Raw genomic sequence first — 16,673 nt, 5'->3', positions numbered from 1 at the left:
GTGTATAAGACAGAGAGAAAGCCTGGCGGCACACCAAATATTGTAGCTTCGATGAACAGACCTAATATTATTCCATATAATCAAACTCAAATGTTAAAAGCAATGCAATCATAGAGAGAAGACACCTTGGTGACATCATGTCGGCACATGAAAACCCTAGAAAAGTGTAGCAAGAAGAAAGTAGAAGGGAAAATGGCGACTGATAAAATATATCGTTCCGTTGGATTCAATTTTGGAGATGATTTGATCCATGATTTCTTGCGATTTGGTTAGTGAAGAGAAAGATAGCGTATGATTTAAATCCAATTTAGGTCCTAATTCAACGGGATTGATAAGAAGGAACTACGACTGTGAAGGAATAAGTAGCAAAAGGCCGTGTAATGTTATGCGAGATTAAAAGGCTAAAAGGGTATTATTGGATTTAATCGATTTTGCATTTAAAATGTAGAATGGAAATAAAGGGCATGTTGGGCAAATCACTTCAGTAAAAGAAGCCGGAAAAATTGATTTGGGGTGGCTTGGAGAATGCCACGTGGCGAAAATCCTCTTATTTATTAGATTAGGGGATATATATATATATATATATATATATATATATATATATATATATATATATATATATATATATATATATAGGTCAAAACACTTCAACCAAAATTCATTTAAAATCTAATATTTCAAATGCTTTTTAATAATGATTGTAAAAATTTCAACATGTGTTACTTAATTGATTGATTAATAAAAATATTAATGTTTTGAAACTCTTAACTCTTAAACTTATATTATTTAATTTGTTAGTTAACTAAATTATTTTTCCTACATAAAGATAACATTTTTATGTTTGGTTACTCATATTTGTTTATGTGATTAGAAAACAGGGTGTACATAGAATGACTACTTCAATTTCACATAAGAATCGATATCACTAGAGATGTATGTTGTATTTAACTGGTGGTAGGAGATTCACATACCTTTTGTAATTATTTATATTAATGTTTAGTCATATCTATTTTATATTCCTATTCATCTTAATTTTTTAGGTACAAATTAAGGAAGAGGATTCTCGGCGCACCAACATAAAGTCAAACGTACGCCTTGCAAAATATGTAATTAAAATTAAATATCATATTTACTAATCGACTTATTTTAAAACTCTTGATGACATTTATGTATAAAGATATATTTTGTATGACTTCATTCTTAATTTCAATGTTTAATATTTGAAAGTTCATATATGAAACCTTTGATGTTTTGATGTAATATAAATAGTGTAATACAAAGTTTATTAGTTCAATATTGTTTATTAATAGCTCATTCAAAACAACTTATTTCTTATTTTATCCAAAAAATATTATCAGACATAAGAAAAGTAGATTATATTAATGTTATACAAAAACTTATAATATATATTTTATATTATAAAAGTAAAAGTAAAGTTTATAAGGTATGGACTATACTAGATAGTATCAAAATATAAGTTGATGGATTTTTATGTTATTTGATAATTCGGTTAATGCCCAAAACATGACTAAAAACGTAAATTTCAACATATTTCTATTTTTTCCCATAATTATTTTAAACAATTAAATGCATTTCTGCGTAACGCGCGAGGTTACGCCTTGTAATATGTATATAAACGTTGGCTTTCGATCATTTTTTAGACCAATCTTGGGTTGGTCTAGGATTGATCCGGTCTTTTTGAGAGTGGTCTTGAAAAAGTCTTTTTAAGGCTAAAAGAAAATTCTTATATTCCTAACTTTATATAATAACAAACACTCATATATAGTTTTATAATAAGTCGAGCTTGTTATACTAAATAAAAGAAGTTTAGACTAATGGGAAAAACCTTCTATTCTTCTCTTTATCGATTAACTTGTTTTATATGCATAAAGTAAAAGAAACATTCTTAACTTTATCGATTAACTTATTCTCTATCCATCAAGTAAAAGAAATAGTGATATATTGTTTAATAATGGGTAAATTACACTAATCGTTTCCTCGTGCATGTGCCAAAACGCACGTTTACTCTCTATTTTCAAAAATTAACACGGACCGTTACTCGTTTGGTTAAAAGTTGCACACTCCATCTCTCGTTAGTTTAAATTTGCAAGTTTCATCACTTACGAGATATAAAATAACTTTTATGCCATTTTGTATTTCTTTTGCATTTAATTTAATCTTATGATTACTATTACTGGTTAAAAATAAAAGAAAAAATAGGCCCCCCTTCATACCTAACCACCGACCATCATTTCCGGACAACCACCACCGAAGCACACCACCTGCATCTCTCAAACACCATACTTCCATCACCACCTTCCAGTCACATCCTTATTCCACATTTCTTCCTCAATCAAACACCTTATACAACCTTAAAACCCACCACCAACTTCCTACATCCTCCTTTGCTAGGTTACACCACCATCATAACACCCTTGTCGCATCCATGTTCACTGTCGCAAATTGCAACCAACACCCACTTTAAACCTTACCTTCAAAACCGAAAAACACACCTCAGTCGTAACCACCTTTCGTATAACTTGCACCCTTTGAACATCATCTGAATATTCCTTTTTTTTTCTCTTCTCCGGTGCTGCCATCGATCTCTGTTGTCACATGTGCGCTGCAAATAATCTCTGTCGACTAGGGTTCGTCACATGTGTGCTACCATCGACATCGGCTAGGGTTTCGATAGATCGATCTCTGTTACCGACGTCATGGACGTTAGCTAGGGTTTCGTCACATATTTCATCGATCTCCTAGGGTTTCAGATCAAGCTCCGTCGCCGCCTATATGCTTTTGTAACTACATCTCCTCTTTCTTAGGTGTCGGAGGTTTCAATGACTTGCAGATCGAAGATTCACTCCAAAGGCTATGGATCTACATTCATTAGCAATTCGGTGTTTATCTGCAAATCAGTGTTCTAGGGTTTTTTTTTTCAGACAGAAAAGCTTAAATGGTTGAGCTTTTTAAACACCGTGATTGTGGATATGGGATCGTCGGAGAAGCTTGTGTTTTGCGGAGGTATTGGGTGGTGATTGTTGGATGGGTTCCCAGGCATAATATAAGGACCAATTGATTTTCTAGAATTATAATTTAATAAAAAATGATAAAGATAAATTATAAACCTGAAAACTAAATGAAAAATAAAAAGAAAATGGTAAGATAGTCATTTTATGTATGCGAGGGACCTAACGTGCACTTTTTAACCAAACGAGGGACAATCCAAGTTAATTTTTCAAAATAAGGACTAAATGTACGTTTTGACTTATGCACACAAGACTGAATGGTCTTTATGAATTCTTTTTTGTATAAGCAACCATGTTCTTGAGGACCATTCCAAGCCCTTCCAACATATCTAGAACATGAACTAATGGCTTCCCCTTTTGTAAGAAGCAAGAGGAGACTCTTTTGGAAACTCTTGTAGCCCACATATAAGTTGACCATCAACTACATTTAAAAAAACATTTACATTTCTTGATTTGTACAGTATTTTGAGAAATTAACATTTATTTTTCTTGTGTCTAGTATTGAAAATAAAATCATAGAAACCACCGATTTATAGCCACTCTTTTGCTGGAATTTTAGCATCTACACGATGTACACCCTAGACTTCGTTGGTCTCCACTTGTTTTGGTTGTCACCTTTATCTAATAAATATCGAGAGGTAAAAAGGCCCAATTTCAATCTTCAATAGCAAGGAGACTGAAACTCCATTTCTATGCAAGGCATCAAAAATATAAATTAGTATTTTTTTTAGACTGATTTATACAAATATCTACTACTCTATTATTAAATCCACACATTTCGTCCAAAAGGATTTATACAAATATCTACTACTCTATTTCTAAATCCACTCCAGGGGGGGGGGGGGGGGGGGGGGCTTGAACCAATAATCTTTGAGAGATGGACACTTATTTGTTAGGTTTTCATACTATTAGACTAAAGACCTTTTATAGACGTGTTTAGTATTACCACATCAAATATGTAAAAAATAAGAAGTAAGAAAAAACGTTATAAGGCTAAGGGGTATGGTTACCACCAACCTACTCAAAAAGTCACGTCACATCACCTCCACTACAAACCACTACTAACCCACTAACCCTTGGAAATGGTTACCACTCAACATCATTTTTATTTTTCTTTTTTATATTTTTTTGACAATATTAGCTTAAATTAAAAAATAATTATTAAACAAAAATAAAAACATAAATATTAATTAAAAGCATTTTACATTAATTTAAAAACTAGAAAATTTAAAAGCTACAATACTTAAAAAAAACATAATCATTTAAAACCTAAATTACTTAAAAAAAAACCATATAAAAATATTACTCGTCGTCCTGCTCGTCGTCATCTCCGTCGTTGTCAACGCCATCGTGTTGCCTTTGCCATATATGATCAGTCAAATCATAACGTAAATTGCGATGTGTTTCACTATTTTGTATTTCCAAAACTCGTGTGAAGTATGCAGGGCTGCCGACTTGTATTACTGCAGGTAGGTTAAGAATATCTTCCGGATTATACATACAAATAGCCCTGCCCTCTTCTTCAGTTATCATGTTATGTAAAATAACACAAGCAGTCAACACCTTCGTCAATTTCGCCCTATCCCATGACCGTGTCGGATGTTTGATAATGTGCCACTTTTGTTTGAGGACCCCAAACGTCTGTTCCACATCCTTCCTTGCTGATTCTTGTGCTAACCTGAACAATTTTCGTTTTTCATCGGCCGGAAATGAGTACGACTTGACAAACGTAGCGTACTCTGGATATATCCCATCACCAAGGTAATACCCATAATTATATTGATGTTCATTCACAACAAACGGCATGTTTGGTGCTTTACCCTGCAAAATATCATTAAATATCGGAGAGGCTCCAAGCACATTCATGTCGTTGTTTGACCCCGCCATACCAAAGAATGCATGCCAAATCCATAGGTCATGTGATGCAACGGCCTCTAGTATAATAGTCAGGACGCCTTGATCACCTCGTGTGAATTGACCTCGCCATGCATTGGGACAATTTGCCCACTCCCAATGTGTACAATCAATACTGTCAAGCATTCTTGGTAAGCCATGTTTAGCTTCATGTGCGGCATACAATTGTTCAATATCATTTCTAGTAGGATGTCGCAAATATATGTCACCATAAAGCTCTATGACATACTCACAAAAAAGATAAGCACATTCTCGTCCAGTCCTCTCAGACATTTTCAGATACTCATCTGAAGCATCTGCTGCTATGCCGTATGCCAATTGTCTAAGGGCTGCTGTGCATTTTTGTAGTGTACTAAAACCACGTTTACCTCTTGCATCCCATCTTAATTGGAAAAACTCATAATTGTTTTCCAAATCTCTAGCAATACGTAAAAATAAATTTCTACTAATACGAAATCGGTCTTCAAATTTTGATAGGTCATACAAACTATCAGGGGCAAAGTAATCACGTACCAAAAGCTCGTGTGCCGCCATACGATCCCGATATATCGAAATTCTATGCCTCTTCTCGGTATTTGAACTTTCACCTCTTTGTTGCACCCTATTGCGTGCCGCAGACAACAACTTGTGCAACACCAAGTCATCTTCATCAGAGCTTTCATTATCGGATGAAGAAGAAACAATCGAACCCGCAAAATTATTCATATCTATGTTTGAAAGGGTGTTTGAAAGTGTGAATGGAAATGTGTTTGTTTATATGTTGTGTATGTATTTATATATGTGTATTAAGTTTTGTTTGAATATATTTTTTTTTTATCTTGGTAAGGGTCAAAAGAAAAGAAAGAAAAAGAAACGGTCAAAAAAATGGTCCACCAATCGCATTTGTCGTCTTCCTCCGTAGCCAGCTTCACGTCACAAGACACCTACCCCCATTGGGGCGGTGTTCACGCGTGGCTAGGGCTGCCACGTAGGCAGCACGCGTAGCCTTCCTGGCTTGATACCGAATAGCCTAAGTGGTAAGTGGATCTTATGTTTAATACTTTTATGGACTCTGACCAACATATATACGTACCTTCTCATACAACTTTTTTTTTACCTTTATTTGTCCATCCACCTTATCATCACGCTCGATGATTGTCCATGTAAGGTTACAAGTCATTGTTACATCTATTTGAATAAAGATAAAAATGACATATAATGACGACCAACTATCACAAAATTTGTCATTTGAGTAATAAAAGTTCTAAGGTGTCCAATATGTCACTAAATATCATTTTTATGTTTGAATAGCATCATTGTGACCTACAATGGTATGTAACTAATCACTCGTCCTATGTGGCGTCTTCATGGTATTCATGATGGATATGAAGAAACCAATATTCATCTTGAAACCCTTTGAAACCTTGGAACGAATCCTTTTAAAATCGAACCCAAAAACCCTTTGAAAATTTTATAAAATCAACACCAAAAACATGAATTGTGGGTTGAATAATTCAAGAACAAGGTTTCATTGAAGAATATATAAACGATAATAAATTCATCCATCATATTGAAAAGAAAACCCCACTTTTATCATCAAAAAGCAAAACAAAGAAAAGAAGATGAATACTATTTACCCACGGAGATGAAGAAGAAAATGAACATGGATACCAATACCCATTTTGTATCTAATAATTAAAATAATGTACAAATAAAAGCTAAGTTTGAATTTAGATTTTATTAAGAAATCCATGTACTTTGCCATTCACAACTTGATGAAATTTGCCACGCAGAATGTGAAAAATACATGCAGACATTAAAACCGGTTAAACATGTCTATGATAACATTAAAACGAAGCCTGATAAATTGTGTAGACATTATTAGAACTTTAAGGTTCGAAAAACAAATTTATAATAATCGATTACAAACTTACAGTTATATTTCCTTTAGAGCATATAATTTTAAGAAATAATAATTAAACTGATAATTGGTAATGGTAACCCTAATATTGTGATCTTGAGAGTGAATGAATAAAAAATTAAAAACCAAAGTAGATGTGAACATATACCAAGACTTTGTTGTTGATTGAAAAAGTTCTCCGGTCTATTCAATTCTGTCTTCTTCAGGACACGCCTCACCACAACACAACACTGCACAAATCAATCAAGATAAAAAACCATACAGATTCTTCATGCAAAGATCCAACCCTTTTATCTCCTCCACAAAACTTTGAATCTTTCTTTCCCCTTTGATATACCTGTTCATGGAGTCGCCGGAGAACGGCCGGATACCTCTTGAACAAGCCGAGCAGATCGTCCTCCGGTGGGACTCCACGGTCTCTGAGGAGGCAAGGGCCCGAATGATCTTCGAAAGCGATCGTCCAGAGATCGACCAGTACTTGCAGGCTGTCGATGAAATCCAACGATCCATGGAGTCAACGACCTTGGCCGATGACGATGGAGACGACGAAGAGTCAAAGAAAGTCAACACCACCATCCAGATTGCCATGGCTCGTCTCGAGGATGAGTTCCGTAACATACTCATCTCACACGCTACTCCGATTGAAACCGAATCACTCACAGAATCGATCTCTTCCAATCATTTGACTCCCAGAACCAGCAGTTCCTTCAGTGAATTTCATGAAAATGATGACTACAGCAACAGAGGGGAAGAGGACGGCAGTTCCAGAGACGGATCTTCTTCGTTTTTGGAACGGGGAGAGAGCAGTACCACAATCGCGAGCTACAGATCCATGAGTAGTATTCGCGAGATCGATCTCATACCATCCGATAGCATATACGATCTCCGTTGCATCGCTGACCGTATGATCGCCGCCGGATACTTCCGTGAGTGCGTTCAGGTCTACGGCAGCGTACGTAAGTCCGCGGTTGATGCTAGCTTCAAGAAACTCGGCGTTGAAAAATTGAGCATCGGCGATATCCAACGCCTCGAATGGGAGGCCTTGAACGCGAAGATCGGGAAATGGATTCGAGCCGCGAAAGTTTGCATTAGGGTTTTATTCGCCAGCGAGAAGAGACTCTGCCAGCAAATCTTCGAGGATTTAGGAACAGCAGCCGATGATGCGTGTTTCATGGAAACTGTTAAAGGACCGGCGATCCAGCTCTTTAATTTCGCTGAAGCTATCAGTATTAGCCGGAGGTCGCCGGAGAAACTGTTCAAGATCTTGGATTTACACGACGCCTGTATGGATTTGTTGCCTGACATCGACGCCGTTTTTTTCTCCAAATCAGCCGAATCAATTAGGGTTCAGGCAACGGAGATACTCTCCAGGCTAGCGGAGGCTGCTAGAGGGATGCTATCGGAGTTCGAAAACGCAGTCCTTCGCGAACCTTCTCGAGTTCCAGTCCCCGGAGGGACGATTCATCCATTAACTAGGTATGTGATGAATTACATAAGCTTAATCTCAGACTACAAACAAACCCTAGGCGAATTAATAGTCTCCAGACCTGCAACCGGCTCCAGATACTCCGACGATTTAACCACTCCAGACATGGATTTCACCGACCACGAAGGTCAATCGCCATTAGCACTCCATCTAATCTGGATAATCGTGATTCTGCAATTCAACCTAGAAGGAAAATCCAAACACTACAAAGACAACTCCTTAGCTTTTCTCTTCATCATGAACAATGTCCATTACATCGTTCAAAAGATCAAAGGTTCACCGGAGCTAAGAGAGATGATTGGAGACAGTTATTTAAAAAAACTCACAGGTAAATTCCGGCAGGCTGCAACACGATACCAAAGAGCAACATGGGTCGGGGTACTGTATTGCTTAAGGGACGAAGGTCTACACGTGAGTGGAAGCTTCTCATCTGGCGTTTCAAAGAGTGCATTACGAGAGAGATTTAAATCGTTCAACACCATGTTTGAAGAAGTACACAGAATGCAGGCGTTATGGTTAATCCCTGACACACAGCTTCGTGAGGAGTTGCAGATTTCGATCTCAGAGAAATTGATTCCAGCTTACAGATCGTTTCTTGGAAGATTCAGGACTCATATTGAGAATGGGAGGCACCCTGAACAGTATATAAAGTACTCTGTTGAAGATCTTGAGACTGCTGTGTTGGATTTCTTTGAAGGGTGTGCAGTTTCACAGCATTCGAGAAGAAGATCACAGTGATATTGTAGGACATTATTATTCTTTTATTTTTTGGTGGGGTGTTTCATTGACATTGATTGGTTCAGAAATCAGAATCAGATAAAGGAAAGAAGAAGAAGAAGATGAAGCCTCCTGAGGAGTCAAGATCTCCTTCTCTGTACGTGTAAGCATGTTGTTTGTTTTGTTTTGATTATATTTTTCCACTAGTTAAGATTTTTGTTTCATTCGTTTGTATGGAAATTTGTTATACATCATATGTGCATCTTACATTACATGAAATTGGAGTCTGTCAATGTGGTTTTTTTTTTTTAATTTTTTTCAATCAAGTCATGTATATAAAATGACTGAATCGGTAAAGATGTATGTCTCTATAACACCACTTTGAGATTTATCTCGATCATAAAGATGAGTCTGGCTGGTCAAAGTTGGGTTTTATACATGTTTGACCATTCTCATTCTGTCTTGGTTTGACCATGACTTTTGCATATTATGTTACTATCATTCAGATGATTGTTGAGAGGAATCTGGCTTCGACTAAATTCCCCAATTTTCTTGGTGGGGAAAGGTTTGACTAAATCTATTTTGAATGTGTTCATAGATGGAGGCTGAAGAAGTTTTGGAAGAAAACCAGTCAACAAGCAAATATTATTTTTCATTCGAAACTTGGCTTTATTTTATTTTGTAATTTAATTAGTTTTTTCCTTGTGTAAATCTAAATTTTTTGTAGGTGTTAATTTTGATCCGTTTGTTTATAATGAGTCGTTTTTTTTTTAAATCCCAAACGATTCAAATTGATAAAAAGTTGGAATAGGTCGAAATGGACTGAAACTCTCACAAACGTGTTTATAGTTATACTTAAAACATTAATTATATATAGGATTTAAAAAAATGTTATTCGCTTAAATGACATCGGATCCTCTTCCACACCGTCGATTTCCACTGGATCCCATGTTACTTGAATGATATGCACCGAGACTGACAACAAACATCATAGCCGTATATGGATACACATAACAAACAATATCTAAGTAACTGTTATCTCGTCAACAATGTCAATCGTCTGATATTTGTAGAATAACTTGATCTGATTGTCCACCACACGTAATTTTCTAAACACCAAACTAATGAACCCGATATTGGTTATACACACATGTAAATTTAAGGTGCAATTATTGTTAACATCCGTTGGCATATAATCTCAAATAATAATCATATTCTTTCACATCCATCGACTACAAAAAAGTACTTTAATACTATTATTTTGTAAATTCATGACTAGTTCAAATATATAGGAAGATAAAGATGATAGAGTAGTACATTGAGAGAAAAAACCGGATATAAAAAACCTTAAATGCTACTCTTCTATTTATTTAGAATATTTGATCGGTGCAACAACCATGTGAAATTAGAGATATTGTGAACCAATTTGTGTAGTGAAAGGAATAATTTGGATTTAACAAATGACTGTTTTTTAAAAAAAAAAAACCAATGACAATATTGTTAATTAAAATTACCAACAACAATATTCAAACGATAATATTAGAAAATGACAATTAATAATTTAATAATAAGAGGTGGAAGAAGATATGACGTCATCTAATATATCCACATATTTGATGGGGAGGAGCTCATGGTCTGGCTATAGGAAAATATGGTTTGAGCGGGTGGTGTGATACATAAAGGTAAACCATATGGATTACAATGTGGGCAAATGAGATTCGTATAGGTAATGCGACATTCATTTTTATAACAATGATTTTTTTTTTTTCCAAAATTTTCTCATAGCCTCTTTTAGGGTCATGGTTGGAATAGGGAAAACGACCATATACAAGCCTTTTGTAAGATTCTGTATGGGAAGAACGTTGAATGAGTCCAATTAGATTGACATCATTACTGCATGGGATGATGGAAGTAATAAAACCTTGCAAACAAAAGTTGTCAGACAGCTATTTTCAGAAAAAGTAATAACGTGAGGTTTGCGAGGTGAACTTTGCTATCTTCATGGTCATTTTCATAAAATTTGGAAAAATATTGGTCTTCTTGAAATATATCACCCAATTTATACTCATTTTAGTGAATCACTCTTCAAGAAAAACCATAAAAAATATAAAATCTATCCACCTGTTCTGATATGCATTTAGAAGTATCCAAATTAAGTCTTTACCTAACCTTTTCAAGTAGTCCATTTAGTCACCTCAATAATGTATTCTGATTTAAATAAATAGTTCCTTTTCATGTATTTAATAGCTCTTTTTGTTTGAAACCAGCACAACATTTACGAGAGGTGGTGCTAATTGTCGGTTATAATGGAGAATAAGTAGTTAAGTACAATGAAAGTAAAAGGGTTTTCTGCTTACTAACGGGTTTAGTGGGAAATGATTATAATGTAGATCACTGAAACTTCCATTTTATCTACATCTTTGTTTGTTTTATAATACACAACATCCCATTTGACAATTTGTGGGTAATTTCTTATGTAAAGCCCCTCCCTTTGGGGTATTAAAATTCAAAATCAATTATATATTAAAAAAAAAAGAGTAATAAAATCCTCGTGCAATATACAGTAACTATTAGTAAAAATTCTATAATATTTAGCAAAAGAAATTTAAGAGTTACTTAATAAGCATACAAAGACCCAAAGATACAAGAAAATGCTCTCACCTCACCTAAACCCATTCATATCATCATAATTACTCAGTTTTATCTTCTTCCAAATCTCCATCTTCACTCTGAAGCACAGATCTCATTTCACTTACTTCTTTTGTAGCAACAGGAGATGGTTTTATAAGCATCAAACTATCCTCCTTATCAAATTCCTCACTTCCATCATCAGAATACGCATACCTATGCAACATTAACAAAATCAAAATCATATAACAATAAAAAAAATATATTTCAAACTCTTGAAACATATTTTATAAAAACAGGGTTATGTTTTTTTTTACCGCATAGAGTTCTGAGATGGTGCCCAAAGAGCACAAATGACACACAGAAGAGAGAAAGACAGAACATGCCAGAAAGCAGGAATTATCCAAGCATTTTGCCATTGCTCATTGTATATATCAGTCGACTTAAAATAAAGCTGCAACAAACAAAACAAAATCCCACATTTGTCAAAAACTTCACTTTTTCCAGATTAAGTGCTTAACCCATTAAGCCCATTAAGTTACCTCATAGCATATCCACCCTACAGACACAATAACAGCTACAGCCAACGCGTTTGTAAATTTCCTGTATATATCTAGTTTCCCCATCATTCTTTTAGCCTGTCATATCATATTATCATATATAAGTTATCAATCAATCAATCCCTGATAAATTATCAAAAAGAAAAAAATTGCATACCTGGAGTTTATTCAGAGTTGAAGAAAGGGAGGTGAAAATCCATAAAACAAAGAAAGCATCCAAAACAGCAACAGGAAGAGACAAAAACAACATGGCCTTTCCAGAAAGATCACTAACAGCACCAACATGTTCCACCAATTCAAGAACTTCAGAAGCAACAAAAAAAGTAGCTCCAAGCATCACAACTTTTGAAGTAAGCCCACCAAGGGTAGGTCTAACAACACCATACCCCATGGAAACAGTAAGAATGATCAACCGTGAAACAGTCCGTTTAACAGTGCCAAAAGTTACTGCCCATATAGTAATCCCAGTTGGCCGGACCCCACTTTCGTTAAACTCCGCATAATCAAAATACCATAATGCCATTTCAAACATACCCAGAGTTATAACTAATGTTATACAGTTTTGTAACTGAAGAACCTCCTTCCAGAATCTTGCATATTGAGAGAACCAGAAGATTCCCAACAGTAAAAATGCAAGAGACATGAACCCGTAAAAGTTCAAAAGTGGGGCCATTCTTCCTGGAAGGTAACCAGAGGGGTTTTTCCATATGGTTTTACCTTGTACAACCATGTCACCGAGTTGTGGTTCACAGTGCATGAAGTATAGATTATACATTCCTGTTCTTGTGATTTGTACAGATCTTGGTTGCATGATGAAAGTATTGTCAGTGGAATCAAATGGGACATAGAACACTTCAGGCCAACCCGGGTTTGTTGTTGAAAGGCGATGAATGACTTCTCCTTCCTTACATGCGCCTAGTTTTGCTAGATCTGATGTGCAGCAGATAGCTCTTTGGCCTCCATATGCGGATCCACCAATGGTTTCGCGATCATCCACTTCAAAAAGAATGGCGTAGATGAAGCCTGTGCTAATGTTTGCAGCATCTTCAGTCCTCTGAAATGTGATCTTTTCAAAACTACATCCAGAGAAGAATTGGGTTAGATTTATAATAGATGAATGACCATAATTGTTATTAGGTTGGTATTAACATTTTAATGATACTTGTTGGCTAATATGTCATACTCATCACTTTTAGGTAATATAACTATACAGATCACAATAACATGAACAAGAGCAAAAATGTCAGGTGAAACATGAACCATTCTTATGAAGCAAATAGAGAGCCTAAGGAAAACAAAAAAGCTTAACCAGTAAGCTTGGATCTAACCTAGGTTTTGATTTAGCCTACCTCAACTCAGTTCAAGTAAAAAGCTTATTGTTGTTGGAGGATTCAACATTCAAGTTACTATCTATGAGAATCACCAGAATTTGGCATGAATGTTGCTCTTAGATGCCAAATCATTATAAAAACATTGATGTGCTTCACTTAAGCTTCTAATTAGCCGCGACAAGGACATAGTTGCTTCTAACGATGCAGCTTATTCAAAACATTTGGGGGGTGAAATGGACTTCTCATTTTCAAATTTATATTGAATCAGCTAACATATGATACTAATTGAATTTAACCGCATCAGTTATTCAATTCATTTCACGAAACATCAACAAAAATGCTAGCAAACGAGGTAGAGTACTTGTCAGCTCATGGATTGGAATTACCGTATATACGCATCGCCATTGGAAGATGCGGAAGATTCGTTGAGGTTAGGATGAGAGTAATAGATTCCCTCACTTCCTCCATGGACTACAAATGCATTTCCCTTTCTGGAGAACTTTTCTCCGGTGTAACTATGCACCGAAGCCTGAACGCATAAAACCCTAACAAGCAGTAGCAACGATATTGCCGCCAAGGAATCCAGCAACGGCATTGCTTCTTCTGTTGAAGGAATTCAGATCTAAGGAAGGAGAAAAACACGCAGATCTGTGTTATGGAGGTGTGTACTGGGGTGTGAGTGATAGATCTCCAGTTGAATACCTCAAAAGTCCCGATGAGGAATTTTTTAAGTGGTTAACCATGGTTAAGTTGTAGTTGACTCATGGTGTTAGGGAGTTCTTGTATTCTGTGTCACGGCTCTGAATAGTCTTGCACCGACTGTGCCCATTAATGAGGTCGTATTTCCTGATTTTGTACGTATTAGACTGTAGGGCCACATTTCCAAGACTCATGTTGTTTCCGGAAAATAAGTAGGACTGTGGCTTGCCGAGATGGACGTGGAATATGGTAACCACCATTTTTCGGAACAAGAGTTCGGGCACTTTGAACTAGGAAGAAAATGGCAGCAGATGTTGAAGATATTGTGGTTTTACGGGTATATTCTCGTTTCCTTTACTTATTTCTTTCATGATTCTAGATACTATGAAAACGTACTATAAAATGTGTAAACCAAATCCGTAATACAATGAACTAGTTTGGAACGTTTCCTTTTTTCGAATAAGAAAACATAGAATGCTATTGCGGGTCAGTAGATAGCATGATGCCATGATATGTCTTAGGGAACTAGTAATATGGTGTCAAAACTTCTTCTTGTTTCCATTACACCCACATTTCGACAGGTCTGAAATGTGATAAGAATTCTAAAATACGACGAATTGTCTGAAAAGCAACAAACCGTCCAGAATGATGTACTCTGAAATGTTGGTACAAAATACGCAAGTTCAATTAAACTAACTTTGAAATTTTTTATTAAAGCATGACAATGTGTATGTCGCTTCTCTGACCATTTCATGCAAACCTAAACTTGGTGTGATTATTCTTGCGAAGTAGCAACCTCACCTGACTTGTGAGGCTTTTTACCGACAGTCATGCTTTAGGAGGTGGTTAGATATTCTTGGCGGTCTGGATATGTTCTTCCAGCAGGTCAAGTACGAGTTCTAATCTGGAAAGAAATTGCAATTTAGTGATTATTTTGTAGGCTACTTTGTCCAGAAACAAGTGTTTCCTTTAGTTAAAAGGAGTGACTCAATGTAGTTGCAACATGTAGATGATGTATTTGAAAAATTACTTGATAAGTTATTGGACGAGGATGCGATCTGTGTGTTTGATGTACATGTTGGAAAGAGGGTTTAACGGTTGGTACCCTCGACAATCCGTGAAGAAGTACCTTGCACTCATATTCGATCTTCAAGAGTTCGACATGTATGGTTTGCTGCCATAGGTACCCATGGGTCAGGGTTGTTTGGGATGTATTGTACAAAATGTACAATAATATGGCACCCATGGGACAGAGTTGTTTGGGATGTACTATACAAATATACAATAAAATATTGTCGGTATTTACCAGATGAGCATATTCATTCTAAGTAAAAGAAGAAAACACCTAAGAAACTAACATACACCATACAAAGGTTTATATATGTTTTCAAGGTAATATCAATTATTTTGAGATATTTTTAACATGATTTGTTTACTGAATAGTGATCTAAAAATATGTAGTACCACTAATATTTTGAATTGTAGAAGTCCAAACATCAAAATAAATAAGTTGAAACGGAAAAGACGCAACCAAATTAGAAATAAATACAAGATCCTAAAAGAATGGATCTTATAGTTACAACAATACATTTGAATAATCCTATCTCTAACTTATCCGTTTACAGGTAGGCCCACAGGTATCAGGTGTACCCTATTTGTGTGCTGAGACATGAATTGTTGTTGTCTGACGGTGCCACCATGATCACCACCGCGCCTAAATCTCTTATTAGCATGTCCATTTTTGTGGCTGCCTCTACCACTACATTAATTGTTGTTGGTGTTGGGCGAGTGTTCGGTAGCAAGGATTGTAATTTGTAAGAAACGGTACATGAGTGAACTTGATCCATACGATGTTCTTCAAGATGTATGGATCTTGTTTCCATGAATGTGGGAAGAGTGATGGTGGATTAAACTAGCTATATATTCAAATTTTGGAGACAATCTGTTGATGGTGTACATAACAAAGTTCTTTTCAGGGACCACAACATCAATTGTGGCAAGAAAGTTACTTCCCAATATATATCATGATTTAAAGACATATAATGTGATTTGTATTAAATAAGAATAAGATGACTGATTTTTTTGACATCAAAGCCTAAATAAAGGCTTTTTGGCAGGAAAGTTAGGCCAAACCGGTTATAAAATTATGCCCTAGTCATCAATTCTGATTGCTCCATGTATTAACAAAATTCAGACTACGATTACATTGTCAAGCTTCAAGTGCATTAGGGCAACAGTGGTAACTCATTTGAATGACTTGTCATAAACTTACACACACACACACACACACAAAAAAAGATGGTAAAACTTTGATAATTGAGCTACATGCTACAACATATATATGCACAATCGTCAAGAATTGCAGAATACCAAACAAAATGTACACATTGATGACAAAACCCAAGGAAG

The 16,673-nt window shown here is 35.7% G+C and overlaps 2 protein-coding genes across 3 annotated transcripts; one reads left to right on the top strand and one right to left on the bottom strand.

The window, feature by feature from the left end:
• The first annotated feature begins 6,985 nt into the window (after positions 1-6,985).
• LOC145145567 (exocyst complex component EXO70A1-like) lies at positions 6,986-9,793 on the top strand. Of its 2 annotated transcripts, XR_013726548.1 has the most exons (2): positions 6,986-9,203; positions 9,645-9,793. XR_013726548.1 is itself a non-coding variant. In XM_079074945.1 (1 exon), exon 1 carries the CDS (start codon positions 7,187-7,189, stop codon positions 9,065-9,067), a length of 1,881 nt encoding a protein of 626 aa, XP_078931071.1. In that variant the 5' UTR covers positions 6,986-7,186; the 3' UTR covers positions 9,068-9,325. The 2 variants fall into 2 exon arrangements, 1 of the variants encoding a protein (XP_078931071.1); XM_079074945.1 differs by lacking the exon at positions 9,645-9,793 and having other exon boundaries at positions 6,986-9,325.
• Positions 9,794-11,616: 1,823 nt separating this feature from the next.
• Positions 11,617-14,342, bottom strand: LOC145145551 (Lung seven transmembrane receptor family protein). Its single transcript, XM_079074943.1, has 5 exons — positions 13,952-14,342; positions 12,392-13,310; positions 12,217-12,312; positions 11,992-12,128; positions 11,617-11,890 (listed from the first exon to the last, which is right to left on the bottom strand). The coding sequence occupies exons 1-5, from the start codon at positions 14,158-14,160 to the stop codon at positions 11,737-11,739; spliced, it is 1,515 nt and encodes a 504-aa protein (XP_078931069.1). The 5' UTR covers positions 14,161-14,342; the 3' UTR covers positions 11,617-11,736.
• Between the last annotated feature and the right edge of the window lie 2,331 nt (positions 14,343-16,673).

Source organism: Lactuca virosa, chromosome 1, assembly GCF_052849685.1.
Source record: "Lactuca virosa cultivar CGN04683 chromosome 1, Lactuca_virosa_CGN04683_v6, whole genome shotgun sequence".
Taxonomy (NCBI): Eukaryota; Viridiplantae; Streptophyta; class Magnoliopsida; order Asterales; family Asteraceae; genus Lactuca; species Lactuca virosa.
Note: the sequence above shows the minus strand (reverse complement) of the source record. Positions and strands in the feature narration are given on the sequence as shown.

Excerpts from the sequence above, each read along its gene's own strand:
- LOC145145567 (XM_079074945.1), top strand. The coding sequence starts at position 7,187 with ATGGAGTCGCCGGAGAACGGCCGGATACCTCTTGAACAAGCCGAGCAG.
- LOC145145551 (XM_079074943.1), bottom strand. The coding sequence starts at position 14,160 with ATGCCGTTGCTGGATTCCTTGGCGGCAATATCGTTGCTACTGCTTGTT. Across the intron at positions 13,311-13,951 it reads AATGGCGATGCGTATATACG|TTTTGAAAAGATCACATTTC; the intron begins GTAATTCCAATC and ends CTCTGGATGTAG. Across the intron at positions 11,891-11,991 it reads CCATCTCAGAACTCTATGCG|GTATGCGTATTCTGATGATG; the intron begins GTAAAAAAAAAC and ends AATGTTGCATAG.